Source organism: Malaclemys terrapin, chromosome 3, assembly GCF_027887155.1.
Source record: "Malaclemys terrapin pileata isolate rMalTer1 chromosome 3, rMalTer1.hap1, whole genome shotgun sequence".
Lineage (NCBI taxonomy): Eukaryota > Metazoa > Chordata > Testudines > Emydidae > Malaclemys > Malaclemys terrapin.
Window position 1 is genome coordinate 75,309,980 of NC_071507.1, and position 16,161 is coordinate 75,326,140.

General features: G+C 41.4%; 1 protein-coding gene across 1 annotated transcript in view; it reads right to left on the reverse strand.

The window, feature by feature from the left end:
- RYR2 (ryanodine receptor 2) overlaps positions 1-16,161 on the reverse strand; it is a 687,809-nt gene that overhangs the window by 356,156 nt on the left and 315,492 nt on the right. The window contains exons 13-15 of the mRNA XM_054022704.1: positions 6,300-6,464; positions 3,976-4,097; positions 346-529 (exon numbers count right to left, since the gene is read on the reverse strand). Coding sequence (XP_053878679.1) covers positions 346-529; positions 3,976-4,097; positions 6,300-6,464 — 471 coding nt within the window. The remainder of the gene's footprint in view (positions 1-345; positions 530-3,975; positions 4,098-6,299; positions 6,465-16,161) is intronic.

Here is a 16,161-nt window from a genome sequence, read left to right on the forward strand (position 1 = left end):
TAGATTCTGACAATTGATGTATTGCAACAGAAATTTATTAAAACTAGGCTCAGCATTACAGATTGCCAGTTACATGAATCATCCACGAAACTCACACACAAAAAATTAGATTTTCAAAATTATGCTATTAGTGCAGATAGTTTAATATCAAAATGTCCTCCCAAAAGCTATTTTCAAAATTGAAAGTGTCCCCTCTACCATACTGAGCCCCATGGTTGCTCCTAAACCTGGGTTTCCCACAAGACACCCAGCTACCTATAATGCTATTGTTAGGTCAAACCAGTTAAAAACCCTACTGGTGTACACAATGTGGGAAGTACAGTAACAACAAAGAAAAAATTCTACCTCTTCCTGGAAGAGATTTTGTCGATTCTTCAGTGCTCTTAGCCTGTTCTGTTTGTCTTCATGTTCTAAATGTTCATCTGGCGGGTGGAAGTAGCCGATCAAGTCCTGAAGGCTCAGACTGACTGACTCAATGGGAAAGTCAACTGTGGAAGACTTCACTTTCTTGCTGAGAGCATCAAGGCCCCTAAAGTGAGTTGCAAACACTTCTTTAAGTTTTGAAAATGAATTGATTTGTCATTGTCTTTTTTTCTCTTCACGGCTTTAAAATCAGACCTGAGTTCTCTGCTCTAACACACTGTCCTCTCTATGTTCCCTCCTCGCCAACAATAAGTCAAATGCATTGGGAAAAGAGAGTTGGTAAAGGAGACTTATATCACTTCCATTCAGCTTTTTTAAAATAACCAGAATAGATATTTCTTGGTGTTTCACCTCCATATTTGGAGTGATGAAGGAAATATCAGGGACAAAACAAAAGAAAACACAACTTTTACACCTGCTCAGGGTGTTTCTGTGTCATCACCTCACTTACAAGCTAAATGAAGAGCTAGAACTAGAAAACATTATGAAGGAATCACTGTAGGAGTGGGAGGAATTGTTACCGATGAAGAATGAAGGATCTCAGTTACAGTAAATAACTCAAAAACATAACTAACACTTATTATGGCCCTGCTCCTCCTTCCTTTGAAGTGAGCTTTGCAACTGACTTCTGCAGGAGCAGGATTGGGCTCTATTCAATAATCTTTCTATTAAGATTGCAGGCTTCGAGTCAGCAAGATTCTTCAGAATGTACCCAACTTTCAGCATGTGAGCAGTGCCATTCAAGTCAACGGGATTGCTCATAGGGTCAAAGAAGGGTACATGTTTAAGCAACTTGTTGAACTTCTGGTCTACAACATGATTTATTTTACAATGTGAAACTCTCAGGCAGAAATAACTAACATAGTTCTTTATCCTTTTTGCAACCTCTTATTCAAAGTCAATACACTACAGTATTTTCAGACAAAACAGTAATTTATGGTTTTACTTACCTGAGTGAGCTAGAAAGAACCAAGCTACAAAAACAAAATCTCCATATTTTTATTTAAACAAACAGAATGAAATTCCTTGCGGGAGAAAATGTTAATAAATAGCACACAATCAATTTATTTCAATATAGTATGTCAACATACACAAAAATGGTGAATTCTCAGAATTATTTCCAAAAGAAATCTAAGAAAGATGCTGATTTAAATAAAGTCTTAAATAATGCTTTGAAATACGATCTAATTCAATTTGTGCTTCTTGGAATAGCATCATGCTAAAACTGGATTGTTAGAATAGAAATATGGATGCCACTTGTACTTCTACATAATTTCTCCTGAAATTCAGTGTTACCTACATTTTTAAAATGGTTACCATAACAATACTTTATGATAGTTTCTTTTTTGTGAAGGCTATCAAGGGCTTTACTCTACATTCTTTATTTTGAATGTCACACAATAGGCAACTCTTCTAGCAGGCACTTCTGCCTGTCACATCATGAGTAAATGGAGATTTACGTTTTCAATAAATTAGCATATCTGTATATTATGGGTGAACATGGATCCAGGCCAGAGACACTTGAAACCAATATCTCAACTCTCTTTTGGCTTTGGGAAGGAAGTAGCATGCGACTCACTCATTATTTTGCTACTTCCAGCTACAGTCAGAAACAATACAAGAATGTCCTTTTGTGAGCTATTGGGTTAACAAAGAGGTTCAGGAATTAGGCTCTTACCAGTGCCATTTAAGAGAGAATTCAGAGTGGGAAAGCTTACTATACCCTAGTTGCCTACAATTCTCTCATTCTCAGCAGGCCAAAATATTAATTGATAAAACAATTTTATACACTCCAAGGTAATAAAGAAACAAATAATAAAAACATAAAAGACAAAAAAGCAAACAAAGGGAGCATAGTGGAAAGGAGAAAACTTGGCAAAATAATGATCTAATGGTGTGATGGGAAGGAGGAGGATTCAGGTTTTTCAGAAGAAAACATTTACAGCAAAATATTGAGATTACAAAGAAATAAAAATAAAAGCTTTTTAAAAGATATAAATGATAAGTGGAGATGGCAGAAATCATGACTATTTTAATGGTTCTAGAATTCCAATTCTTGGATTATTTTAAAGTGGAGAAGGGAAAGGGATATGTTCTCTGAAAAAAAAATTCCCCAAAAGTTCTAAAATGTTTTTGCAGAACCCCTCATACATTTCCAAAAACTCTAAAGGTCTTATTTGTAAATCCATATTTGTCCAGGTTTGAAATTTCACAATACAGCAAAGAGTAAGCACTTAAGCCCTGATCTAGCAAAGCAATCAAGGTCATTTTCACATGAGTAGGTCCTTCGACTTCTTCCGGAGCTACTCATGAAGGTAAATTTAAACATTACTTCAGAGCATTCCTGGAACTGGGCCTACGTTTGTAAAGTAAAATGATGCAGCAAGACAAGGAGGAGAAGAGAAGGAATGGAATGGAATTAAATTAAACATTTTTGAATTTGAAAAATGACATCTCTAATTAAATATTGTGATGGAAAGGGCTATATCCTGCTTAACCGTACATAACTATGTAAGGAGCCCATAGGTAATGAGGTAGCGAAGGCAGATATCTTGCAATGCAGATGAGGACATGGCTCAGGTGTGATCCTGGTGTAGCCTACTAAGGACACTAGCAGCAAATATACCATGAAGGAATGTACGCTCATGCTCACAACCCAAGGTTTGAAGATAAAAGTGCTTTGCTTGTTCCAGCTTTATTTTTAACCAGCATAGAGCAGTCTGGACACCTGGCAAACTACCCACAGCATGGTCTTGAGCTAGTGGTATAGTTGAAAATGTAAAATGAGATTTTAGTGGAGAAATAAGAATAAAACTTATATTTTGTGCCACTAAATATATATTTTTTATTTTTCTTTCATGTCTTCACAAAATGATTTTTGAAGACCATGGTTTAGCTAACAGCAAGTTTATGACTTCACTCTCTAGTGTTGATTAAAAATCACTTAGTTTGGTCATAAGGCAGTAAGAATAATATAAAAACATATTGGCCAAAATGCAGTCTCACTCAGTATTTTATTACCCACAATCAGTACAAATAAACAAAATCATAAAAAGCTCTAAGCAGGAAGGATGATTGCCATAATTGGTGCCCATCTACAACAGTTATTGTACTGTACTGCTACTATTTTATGCAATGACACTATTGTTTCATTTTTCCTGGCAAAAGCATCAATTTGTTTGTTGATATTATCACATTTTAACTACAGTTAGAAAATAAAGCACCTTATGGCCTGCTTGATAGCCTCACAAATTCTGGCAGGTGAAATTTTTCTTTTATATTTAATTTGAACCTTAACATCAACATACATGTTTATAAATTTATATCGAGGTTGGAAGAGAAGAGAAGATTAGAAATGGAGAAAATAAATGGACTGTAATTCTTTTGCAGATTCCCCTTTGCTGATTGTTGATAAAGAATTACAATGCCTGTTATTATAAATATTGGTCTATTTTTTTGCAAAGCTAAATTGCTCACTGTGATGTCAATGATCATTTGGGGTGGGACGGGGAAAGGAAAAGGACGACAAGAAAGGACCACATTAAAACATACCTTATAAACCTGTTGAAAAGGAAGACTGTACTACGGATGACTCGTGCTGTATGGGATTCTTCATGCTGAGATCTGGACAAGGTCAAACCATCATCCATGTGGCCTTCATGGTGCATTATAGCCTGCAATACAAAGACAAAGACCAGCCATTGCAAAGAAAAACATAAGGAAATTCCATGTTCCTTATTTGTAAAATATGTAACGAGAGGGGAGAGATGGAGTAAATACAAAAATACACACTGAGAAACCAAAGTTAATTAAAATCAGATTAGCCTGTATTTTACTGCCTGGTACCCAGTTATACACTGGTATTAATTAAAGCATGTCCAGTTCCATGACAATTTTAGTACTACCACTTCTGAAAGGCTTACTTACAAAGTCATCAGAAGTCAGCGTTTTCCACATTAAGGTCATAGCTGGAATGTATATGGCTTTACCTCCACAGGAAAGTAAATATATGGGCATAAATTAGGAATGAGAAGGCTAGTTCTGAAACATAAGAACTATGCTGAACATCAGCTCTTTCCCCTTATCCACCTGCACATAAAACCTTCTAAAATTCAGCCACATCCAGAAATGGGCTCTTTGCTGACCCTGGCTGCCAACCCTTTTACTGGCCCTCTTTCTTAATACACCCAGGATCACTAGAGAAAAGCCTAGATATGATCATGACTAGCTACTATGTTTTTAAAGGTATTAAATCCCATACACCCTAGTGTATTAAACCACGTTAGTTAACACATTCTTAAACACCACCTATGTTCTACTGTAAATGTTTGGGGATACTTTTTATGTGAAAAAAAATTGTACATACTAACAACATAAATAAAACAAACACTTTTCTTAACAGAGCTGTGTTTATGTTGATCAATGCACTGTTGTGCTTAAGATCTTACATGCACAAGAACAAAAAATCAAAGTTATGGTTTCCCATTACTTGGCTGCATTAGGCCTGATCCAATGTCCACTGATTTCAGTAGTAGTCTTTCTACTGAGTTCAATGCATTCTGGATCAGACTCTATGTCCAAGTTGCTGTGCAAATTATAACTTCAAATTTCCTGAGTGTGTGAGAGTGTAAAATCTTAATCATAATATTACATTGTTGTTGTTGCCACCTTCCTGGTTAAATATTTAAAGATACATTTAAAAACAGAAAGACAAACTGCTGGTGCATTTATCTGATGAACTCATTCAAATAAATTGCTATTTCAGACAAACATTCAAAGTGAACGCAGAGTTTATTTTATCTCAGGCATTTTCTTCATTAAGAAATAATTTCATGCCATGTTAGAAATTAATTTTTTTTTTAATTCTTATAGCATCTGAAACATGGCTCAAGAGTGAAAAGCACCTTTCCCCTCCTTTTCAATGCTCAGATAACCACAAATAGAATTATCATACTTTTGGGGGGGGTGGGAGGGAATACATCTCTGGACTGAAAATAAGAATGAAAAATTTCTGCACAAAAAGGTAACATTTTCAAAATATTGCCAACACCTGAAAGCACGTACATTGAATGCAAGTGCTTTCTCAACCACAACTACAGAACATTGAAGAACTGACTGTTCAGGGGGAAGGATAGCTCAGTGGTTTGAGCATCAGCCTGCTAAACCTGGGGTTGTGAGTTCAATCCTTGAGGGGGCTATTTAGGGATCGGGGCAAAATCAGTACTTGGTCCTGCTAGTGAAGGCAGGGGGCTGGACTTGATGATTTTTCAGGGTCCCTTCCCGTTCTATGAGATAGGTAGATCTCCATATTACATGGTACTGTAAGTATTCTCAAATTGTTATATGGTTCTTTCCTGCAATGAGCTAAACAGTTTCCCTTTGAGTACTATCAAATTCAAGAACATTTGTAAGCTAACAGGTGTAGACTAACAGTAATAGTTGGATTTAGTTTTTAATTTAAGGAATTGATGCATACTGCCATCTTGATTTTTGAGCCATGACTACAAACACTTTAGGATAGATCTTCATTGCAAGAAATGATGTCTTCTTAACTCAGGTTAGCTAACCCTACTTATCTTACTCAGGTTAAAACAACAGTGAAGACACAGCAACTTGACTTTCAACACGGGTTAGAGGCTCGAGTTAAAAGCCTATAGGGGAGCCAAATTGCTCTGTCTTCACTGCTATTTTAACCTGAGTTAAGACCATACTTTTATTTTATTTTGCAGTGAAGACAATCCCTAATATTTGATACAAAGGCTGGCTTAAAATATTTGAGCTGTAGAAATTAACAGCAGGCTTTGATTTTCTTCACATTTTTCTCATGTCGTACACAGTTGTGGAAGAATGAAATGTATCCTTATTCACAGTCTTACCTTGCGTTGCACAGATCCCATTCTTACAGACTTTGCATCCACAGACTGGTATGTGAGCCACAGGCCTGTATCTGCATGTTGTATGTAGCATACTGAGTCACCATACTTTATTTCAGGTGCTCCCATTCCATCAACCTCTTTTCTCATCCCTATATCCAGTTTTTCCTAAAGTGAAAAAAGGTGCAAGCATAATTAATTAATAAACACAGCTACAAACATTGAATGCTGGATGTTATTTTCTTTGATTGAAGGAACTGTAAGAACTCTGTAGACATTGATGTATTCCCTCATTGCTAAAATGATTAATAAAGGGAGAAGCAATAAAAACCACTAGCTTCTTAGCCAAATACTTGAGTGAAGAGAGAGAGATCTTGTCGACACAAAATCCAGCTGAGCATTATTGAAGAACATATTTTATATTCTACGATCTGATTTTCCAGTCAGTTTAATCCCAGTGAGCTAGCATAAAACTGGAATAAACAAAATGGAGAATCAGACCTTATATTGGTCAATCAGATTTCAGTTTTACTAGACTATGCTCTCTGCAGAGCATTCCTCAGAGGTACAAATTCTGCTCATCTTACTCAACCTTCAAACACCACGAGTTTTGCACAAGCAACACCAGTAGGACAGATCTCAAAGTAGTTCAGGTTAAGAAAACAAGAAAGTCTGCTCCAGTATACAACTGTCTCTCTGAAAACACTAGACATAATAGGCATACTGGGTCAGACCAATGGTCCATCCAACCCAGCATCCTGTCTTCCAACAGTGGCCAAGAAGGAATGAACAGAACATGGCAATTTCCAGTGACCCATCCTGTCAGCCACTCCCAGTTTCCGGCAGCTGGAGGTTTATGGGTACCCGGTGCATGGGGTTGCATCCGTAACCATCTCAGCTAATAGCCAATGATGAACCTATCTTTCATGAAAGTATCTAATTCTTTTTGAACCCGCTTATACTTCTGGCCTTCACAACATCGCATGGCAACAAGTCCCACAGGCTAATACGCACCATGTGAAGAAGTACCTCCTTTTAAACCTGCTGCCTATTAATTGCATTGGGTGACCCCTGGTTTGTGTGTTATGTGGGGTAAATAACACTTCCATATTCACTTTCTCCACACAATTCATGATTTTATAAATCTTTCAAATCCCCCCTGCCTCAGTCACCTCTTTTCAAAGTAGATCAGTCCCCATCTTTTCAATATCTCCTCGTATGGACGCTGTTCCAGACCCCTAATCACTTCTGATGTCCTTCTCTGTACCTTTTACAATTCTATAAAAATCAACAGAAGGTCCTGTGGCACCTTTGAGACTAACAGAAGTATAGGGAGCATAAGCTTTCGTGGGTAAGCACCTCACTTCTTCAGATGCAAGTAATGGAAATCTCCAGAGGCAGGTATAAATCAGCGTGGAGATAACGAGGTTAGTTCAATCAGGGAGGGCGAGGTGCTCTGCTAGCAGTTGAGGTGTGAACACCAAGGGAGGAGAAACTGCTTCTGTAGTTGGATAGCCATTCACAGTCTTTGTTTAATCCTGATCAGATGGTGTCAAATTTGCAAATGAACTGGAGCTCAGCAGTTTCTCTTTGGAGTCTGGTCCTGAAGTTTTTTTGCTGTAAGATGGCTACCTTTACATCTGCTATTGTGTGGCCAGGGAGGTTGAAGTGTTCTCCTACAGGTTTTTGTATATTGCCATTCCTGATATCTGACTTGTGTCCATTTATCCTCTTGCGTAGTGACTGTCCAGTTTGGCCAATGTACATAGCAGAGGGGCATTGCTGGCATATGATGGCATATATAACATTGGTGGACGTGCAGGTGAATGAGCCGGTGATGTTGTAGCTGATGGCCAGTGGAGTTCTGTTGGTTTCTCTTCTGGGTCTGTCTTGTAGCAGGAGGCTTCTGGGTACACGTCTGGCTCTGTTGATTTGTTTCTTTACAGAACTCCACTGGCCATCACCTACAGTCCTCAGCTTAAACCTCTCCAACGCATCATCAGTGATCTACAACCAATCCTGGACAATGATCCCTCACTTTCACAGACCTTGGGAGGCAGGCCTGTCCTCGCCCACAGACAACCTGCCAACCTTAAGCATATTCTCACCAGCAACCACGCACCGCACCATAACAACTCTAACTCAGGAACCAACCCATGCAACAAACCTCGATGCCAACTCTGCCCACATATCTACACCAGCAACACTATCACAGGACCTAACCAGATCTGCTACAACATCACCGGCTCATTCAGAAGAAGTGAGGTTCTTACCCACGAAAGCTTATGCTCCCTATACTTCTGTTAGTCTCAAAGGTGCCACAGGACCTTCTGTTGCTTTTTACAGATTCAGACTAACACGGCTACCCCTCTGATACTTTACAATTCTAATACATCTTTTTTGAGACATTGCATGCAGTCCTGGTTGTCCTATTTGAAGTGTGCGCGAACCATGGATTTATAGAGTAGCATTATGATATATTCTGTCTTATCTATCCCTTTCGTAATGGTTCCTAACATTATTAGTCTTTTTGACTGCCGCTGCACATTGAGCGGATGTCTTCAGAGAACTATCCACTACAATTCCAAGATCTCGAGTGGTAACAGCTAATATAAACCCTATCATTTTGTTTATATCATTGGGATTATGTTTTCCAGTGTGCATTCCATTGTACTTAACATTGAATTTCACCTGCCACTTTGTTGCTGTCACCCAGTTTTGTGAAATCCTTTTAAGTCTTTGCACGCAGCTATGGACTTAACTATCTTGAATAATTTTGGATCATCTGCAAACTTTATTACCTCACTGTTTCCACTTTTTCCAGATCTTTTACGAATATGTTGAACAGCCAGGTCCACGTACAGATCCTTGAGGGACCTCACTATTTCCCTCTCTCCATTGTGAAAACTGACTCCTTTTACCCACCTTTTGTTTTCTGTGTTTAACCAGTCACTGATCCATGAGAGGACCTTCCCTCTTACCCTGTGTTTGCTTACTTTGCTTAAAAGCCTTTTGGTGAGGGACCTTGTCAAAGGCTTTCTGAAAGTCCAAGTACATTATACCAATTGGATCACCCTTGTCCACATGCTTGATGATTCCCTCAAAGGATTCTAATACATTGGTGGGGAATGAATTCCCTTTACAAAAGCTGTGTTGATTCTTCCCCAACATATCGTGTTCATCTGTGTCTCTGATAATTCTGCTCTTTACTATAGTTTCAACCAATTTGCCTGGTACTGAAGTTAGGCTTGCTGGCCTGAAATTGCCAGGACTGCCTCTGAAGCCTTTTTTTAAAAAATCAGCATTACATTAGCTACCCTCCAATAACCTGATACAGAGGCTGATTTAAGTGATAGGTTACATACCGCTGGTCCCTCATCTCCAACCCCAGCCCTGAGACCAGCATCTGCCCCAGTCTTGACCACCCTGGCAGATTATAAGCAGGCCCTGCAGCCCAGTAGGAGACTTTCCAGTTGCAGTTTTGTTACCTCTGGCTATGCCCTCATAGCCCCAGCCACTGCTAGCCTCAGTCTCAAGGAAGGAGCCTGTTTCAAAAGGTCTCTTAATAGTCCCACAGTCCAGTTCTGCCTTGAGGAATTTCTCGATAAGGTATGCTGCCTCCTCCAGGCAGGTTACCTGGTAGCATATGACAAAACTGCTCCTGCACCACCATCTCCACAATTTTCTGTGGGGAACATACCTCAGGCTTTAACCAACAAGAGCAGAAATCCCATAACTGTTGAGCCTCTGCTCAAAGCCAAGAATCAGGGACAAATTCTTCCAATCATAACTGGCAAAAAATCCTTCTTTGCTGGCCCCAAATAGTTACATGACTGCATTCAATGCTCTATAGGCGTTTGGGGAGGTCCCCTCCATAGCGCCATGTGCAGTCTGGGCCTTTCCTGTCAAGTAAGGGGTTTATTTTGATGGCCCACACATCTTAGGGCTATTGGTGGGCACCTGCCCCCTGTTCAAAGATAGTCAGGGAGGCCTCAGGGTTGTCCTCCAGCCCCATCTTAGCCCTGGTCTACACTACAAGTTTAGGTCAAATTTAGCAGTATTAGATCGATTTAACCCTGCACCCATCCACACGATGAAGCCATTTTTGTCGACTTAAAGGGCTCTTAAAATGGATTTCTGTACTCCTCCCCGACGAGGGGATTAATGCTGAAATTGACCCTGCTGGGTCCAATTTGGGGTAGCGTGGACGCAATTTGACAGTATTGGCCTCCGGGAGCTATCCCAGAGTGCTTCATTGTGACCGTTCTGGACAACATTCTCAACTCCAATGCACTGGCCAAGTAGACAAGAAAAGCCCCACGAACGTCTGAATTTCATTTCCTGTTTGGCCAGCGTAGCGAGCTGATCAGCACAGATGACCATGCAGATCTCATCAGCACAGGTGACCATGGAGTCCCAGAATCACAAAAAAGCTCCGGCATGGACCGAATGGGAGGTACTGCATCTGATCGCTGCATGGGGAGATGAATCCATGCTATCCAAACTCCGTTCCAAAAGACAAAATGCTGGAATATTTGAAAAAAATCTCCAAGGGCATGATGGACAGAGGTTATAACAGGGACCCACAGCTGTGCCGTGTGAAGCCTACCAAAGAACCAGAGAGGCAAACAGCCGCTCCAGGTCAGAGCCCCAGACATGCCGCTTCTATGATGAGCTGCATGCCATTCTAGGGGGTGCCCCTACAACTACCCCACCCCTGTGCTTCCCTACTCCTCCACCCCTCCCGGGCTACGTTGGCAGTTATTCCATTTGTGTGACGAATTAATAAGGAATGCATGAATTTGAAACAACAATGACTTTATTGCCTCTGCTAGCGGAGAGCAAAGGGGGAAGGGGAGGGCGGTTGGCTTACAGGGAAGTAGAGTGAACCAAGGGGGCGGGTTTTCATCAAGGAGAAACAAACAGAACTTTCACACCGTAGCCTGGCTAGTCATGAAACTGGTGTTCAAAGCTTCTCTGATGCACAGCGCGCTCTGCTGTGCTCTTCTAACCGCCCTGGTGTCTGGCTGCACGTAATCAGCGGCCAGGCGATTTGCCTCAACCTGCCACCCCACCATAAACATCTCCTCCTTACTCGCTCAGATATTGTGGAGCACACAGCAAGCAGTAATAATGATGGGAATATTGATTTCGCTGAGGTCTAACCAAGTCAGCAAACTGCGCCAGAGAGCTTTTAAACATGGAAAGGCACATTCTACCATCATTATGCACTCGCTCAGCCTATAGTTGAACTGCTCCTTACTACTGTCCAGGCTTCATGAGCCATGGGAGCAAGGGGCAGGCTGGGGTAGGTGCGACCGCGCAGTGCTGCCGACTGGGAGAGCAGCCTAAGGCAGAAGCCTCCAGCTGGCATGATATTCCAGGCAGGACTGAATCTCCATTAGACGAAACTTAAAGAAGAAAATGACCTGGAGTCATTCCCATTTTTGTCCAGGCACCCCCAACTGACCTCACCGAGGCTGGCCAGGAGCACCCATGTCTGCCCAGGAGGGAGGAAAGGAAGGAGGGGTCCTGATGACATGTACCCAGAACCACCCGCAACAATGTTTTTGCCCCATCAGGCACTGGGAGCTCAACCAAGAATTCCAATGGACGGTGGAGACTGCGGGGACTGTGGGATAACTACCACAGTGCAACGCTCCGAAAGTCGACGTTAGGCTCGGTACTGTGGACGCACACCGCCGACTTAATGCACTTAGTGGGGACGCACACAATCGACTGGATCAAATCGATTTCTAAAAAATCGACTTCTATTAAATCGACCTAATTTCGTAGTGTAGACATACCCTTAGTGAAGAAATCCTCCCCCATACAGAAGTAACCAAGGCATCACCCTCATCTGAGAGTTCCAGCAGAACTGCTGTTGCTGCAATTGAGGCTATTGTTGCTGCTTGTGCTTGTTGTGTTGTTGCTTCTGTACCAAGAGCTGCTGCAGCTACTATAGTGGTTGACATCATTTCCCCAGCCATTTCAACAGGGCCTCTCTATTTCTGTCTTCAGGCTGTAGTAACTGTTCGTATGTATTCTCCACCAAGTGTAAACTGGTGGGCACAATGTATTATTTAAATAAACACAAAACAAAGTGATTCCCCTGACCAACACCAGCTGCAGTCTCCAAAGGTCTTTCCCTAGCCTTGCTCAGCTACAAAGAGGACACACCCCTTCCTTCAGGCCCCTGCAGAGTCATGTGACAGGCTGGTAGCTGTTCACCTTTTCTTGGCTGTTCCACCCTTTCACACCAACACTTTGGGAATGACTAGAATGGTTCTAGCATAGCAACAACAGTCTGGAAAGGCAGCTTGCTAGTAAAGGCTGTCAGGAGATGTTTGTCTTGAATTAAAGAGAAAAACAATCTCCAGTTTAATGAGGGATTTGCAATGCACTGCTTACGAAAATGGAGTAGTCATGAGTATTATCAGAAAGTTCTTGTTCACAAATATGACTGGATTTCTACCTTCTACAAAAATTATAAATGCATTTTGAAGCACTTGAAAAAAAGCTCTAAATTATTGTTCACAGAGAATTCTTAAACTTAAGTTTGGTAACATTAGGCATCCTAAGAAAATATATTCATTGATTCAATTTATTAAATTGCTTTTGATGCAGATGCTAATCTTGCTCAGTTTGAATTCCTGAGATGATTTAAATTCTTTTCTTCTTCTAGTCAATTATTTGATATACTGTAATAGTTGATTTGTTCATACATTTGATTCTGATTGTAGAAATATACTTCTAACTCACTGTTAATTCATGAGTGTTTGCCATAAATATTATTTGTTCATATCATTTCTCTTAGTGTTGTATTACATTACATTATTTTAAAATGTAATACAAATACGTGGCGATAACAAACATGTAAAAATGCAAAAGCTTAGGAAGTTGTGTGCAAATACTGATGCAAGAATCACCACATTAGATCCCATTGTTACTTGAACAAATGAAAAGCTGATTTCAAGCTTCTGAATTGCCAAAAAGCACTTGTCTTTTTTAACCTTTTTATCCATGTTAGTATGCTGTACTTCCACAGTCTAAGATTGTCTTTTTCAGTTTGGCTTCTCTAAGACTTTACTACAAACTTTAAGCATAGGAAGTTTTTGTCTCTCTCCTGTGAACAAGAGGTGGAACACTAACAAAAACACAATTTGAAAGAGTGGCCATTTCAGGTTCTGATGTCCAGAAACAGATAAAAGAAGTATTATAAAGAGGACAGGCTCAACTAAACATGGGTAACTATGGTAGAAAAAATATATTTACATTTGTCCCTACTAACATAGGGCATTATAACACTCACTGCATTGTTCTGTTAATTCAAAATGTGTATTAATAAATGTATTCTGTAAAGTAGGGTTACCATATCTAGCAAATAAAAAAAGAGGACCCTCCACGGGCCCTGGCCCCGCCCATTTCCCCACCCAGCCCCGCCCTAACTCCGCCCCCTCCTCCCTCCCACTCCCAGCCATGCGAAAAGGGCTACCCGAGCGCTACCGGCTTCACGGTTTGCCGGGCAGCCCCCAGACCCTGCGCCCCCGGCCAGCGCTTCCCCAGCGCAGCTGGAGCCCGGGAGGGGAAGCGCCCAGCCGGGGGCGCAGGGCCTGGCAAACCGTGAAGCCGGTAGCGCTTGGGCTTCGGGCAGCCCCCTTGCCTCCGGACCCTGCGCCCCCAGCCGGGCACTTCCCCTCCTGGGCTCCGGCGGCGCAGGGTCCGGAGGTATGGGGGCTGCCCAAAGCCCGTAGCGCTCGGCTCTTAAACAGAGCCGAAGAGTCGGGGAGGAGCAGAGCCGCCGTGGCTGGAGGCTCTGCTCCTCCCCTGACTCTTCGGCTCTGTTTAAGAGCTGAGCTGCCCCAGCACTACCGGCTTTGGGCAGCCCCCATGCCTCCGGACCCTGCGCCGCTGGAGCCCGGGAGGGGAAGTGCCCGGCCGGCGACTGGAGTCTGGAGGCAAGGGGGCTGCCCGAAGCCGGTAGCGCTCAGGCAGCTCGGCTCTTAAACAGAGCCGAAGAGTCAGGGGAGGAGCAGAGCCGCCATTTTCCCGGACATGTTCAGCTTTTTGGCAATTCCCCCCGGACGGGGGTTTGAGCGCCGAAAAGCCGGACATGTCCGGGAAAAAGAGGACGTATGGTAACCCTACTGTAAAGTATCATCTTAACATGATATATATAGAAAGGGAACGGAAAGTTTAAATTAAAATATTCAGTACTTACTTTAACAAATATCAAATTTGTTAAAGAGAATAAAGACATGACTAGAACATATCTAAGGCGGAATGGAAGCTACAACTATAGTTAACATCATTCACTTACTGTGTAAAGTTGCATGCTGACAATGTGAAAAGCAGGATCTCAGTCTCTACGCCAATCCAAAGAACATTCCTTGGCAACTAACAAGTCAAGTTTTTGTTTAGAATGAACTGAAACACATTCAGCTTAACTCTTCCCATAAATTGTTATCAGTGTTACAAGGCACTCTGAGACCATCAGCTATTGCCCCATATAGGCCATTCCTATATTGACTGTATAGTATTTTGAATTCTATAGACAGCATGATGTTGTGTGAATAATATAGAGGTTAGGAAAGCAAGGGAGTGAAGGATGGACCGTGGCAGATGGGAAACTGGAAAGGAGGAGATGGTGAGAGGAGGCATGGGTATAGGGGAAAGTGGAAGTAGCATGGCAGAGAGGAGGCAGTTGTGTGCTGGGCTGCACATGAGGGTAAGAGGAAACTGGAGGGTGCTGCAGGGAAAGTCAGAGCAGGACGATGCCTTCCTGGTAATACATTAGGATGACCAGACAGCAAATTTGAAAAATTGGAACGGGGGGGGGGGCGTAATAGGAGCCTATATAAGAAAAAGACCCAAAAATCAGGGCTGGCCCTATAAAATCAGGACATCGGGTCACCCTATAATACATACGCAGACAGTTTAAACAGGTACAGGGGACTCATCATATGATCTAATATAAACCAGCTCATCAGAGAGGATTGCTGTCTGAGAAAAGGCTGCAATTATCACACTATGATTTGGTAGTGGTATGATGCATGCTGGGACAGTCTCCACATTGTGAAGGACCCCATGCCACTTTATCTGTAATGATACAGCCCTTAATTACATGATCACATGCTATTCTCCCTCCCTCCCCCGCAACAACTGGACATTTTTCCCAGTGTGATTAACTTTATTACAGTTATAAAGCAAGAGCTCTGCATAGTTATATCTCCACCCTACTGAGGTCACACTTGTGACATTGTCAGCACACCAACTTCTAAACGATGCTAAAGTTCAGAATTCTTCACAATCCATTCATTAAATCAGAATACAAAGAACTGAATTCACTGGTATGCTCCACTCCAGTGAAGTAAAGCAACCATAAACCCATCTTAACTGGACAATTTTAGTTTGAACAATTCTAACAGAATCTTCCAAAATTGAGCCTGGTGAACAACTCTCCCCAAAAGGACATCATAAATACAAGTCTTTTTCTGTGCACACCACTTCGTACTTTTAAAGGCTAACGTAATAGAATTGTATCTTAATATCAGTGTTGAATGTGCATGATTCAACCTACTTAGACTTGAAAGTATGTTTTACTTCAATATTTCTATATAGTGCCTGTGCAATATGCATACTAAAGATTCACATAATTAAGTTTTACTCTTGGAATTTTACCCTTTATCATCATCCCCTTCCTGTAATTTTTGTGGCATTTCTTTGACATTGCCATTCTATCTGATGTCAATGAATAAAAAGCTGAAGTATGACTTGTGTTTTCAAGTGACATTTTAATGGATTTCCTGAGCTTTTTTAAAAAGAGAGTCAGACTGGATGCGTAATACTTACAAGTGTATCATAA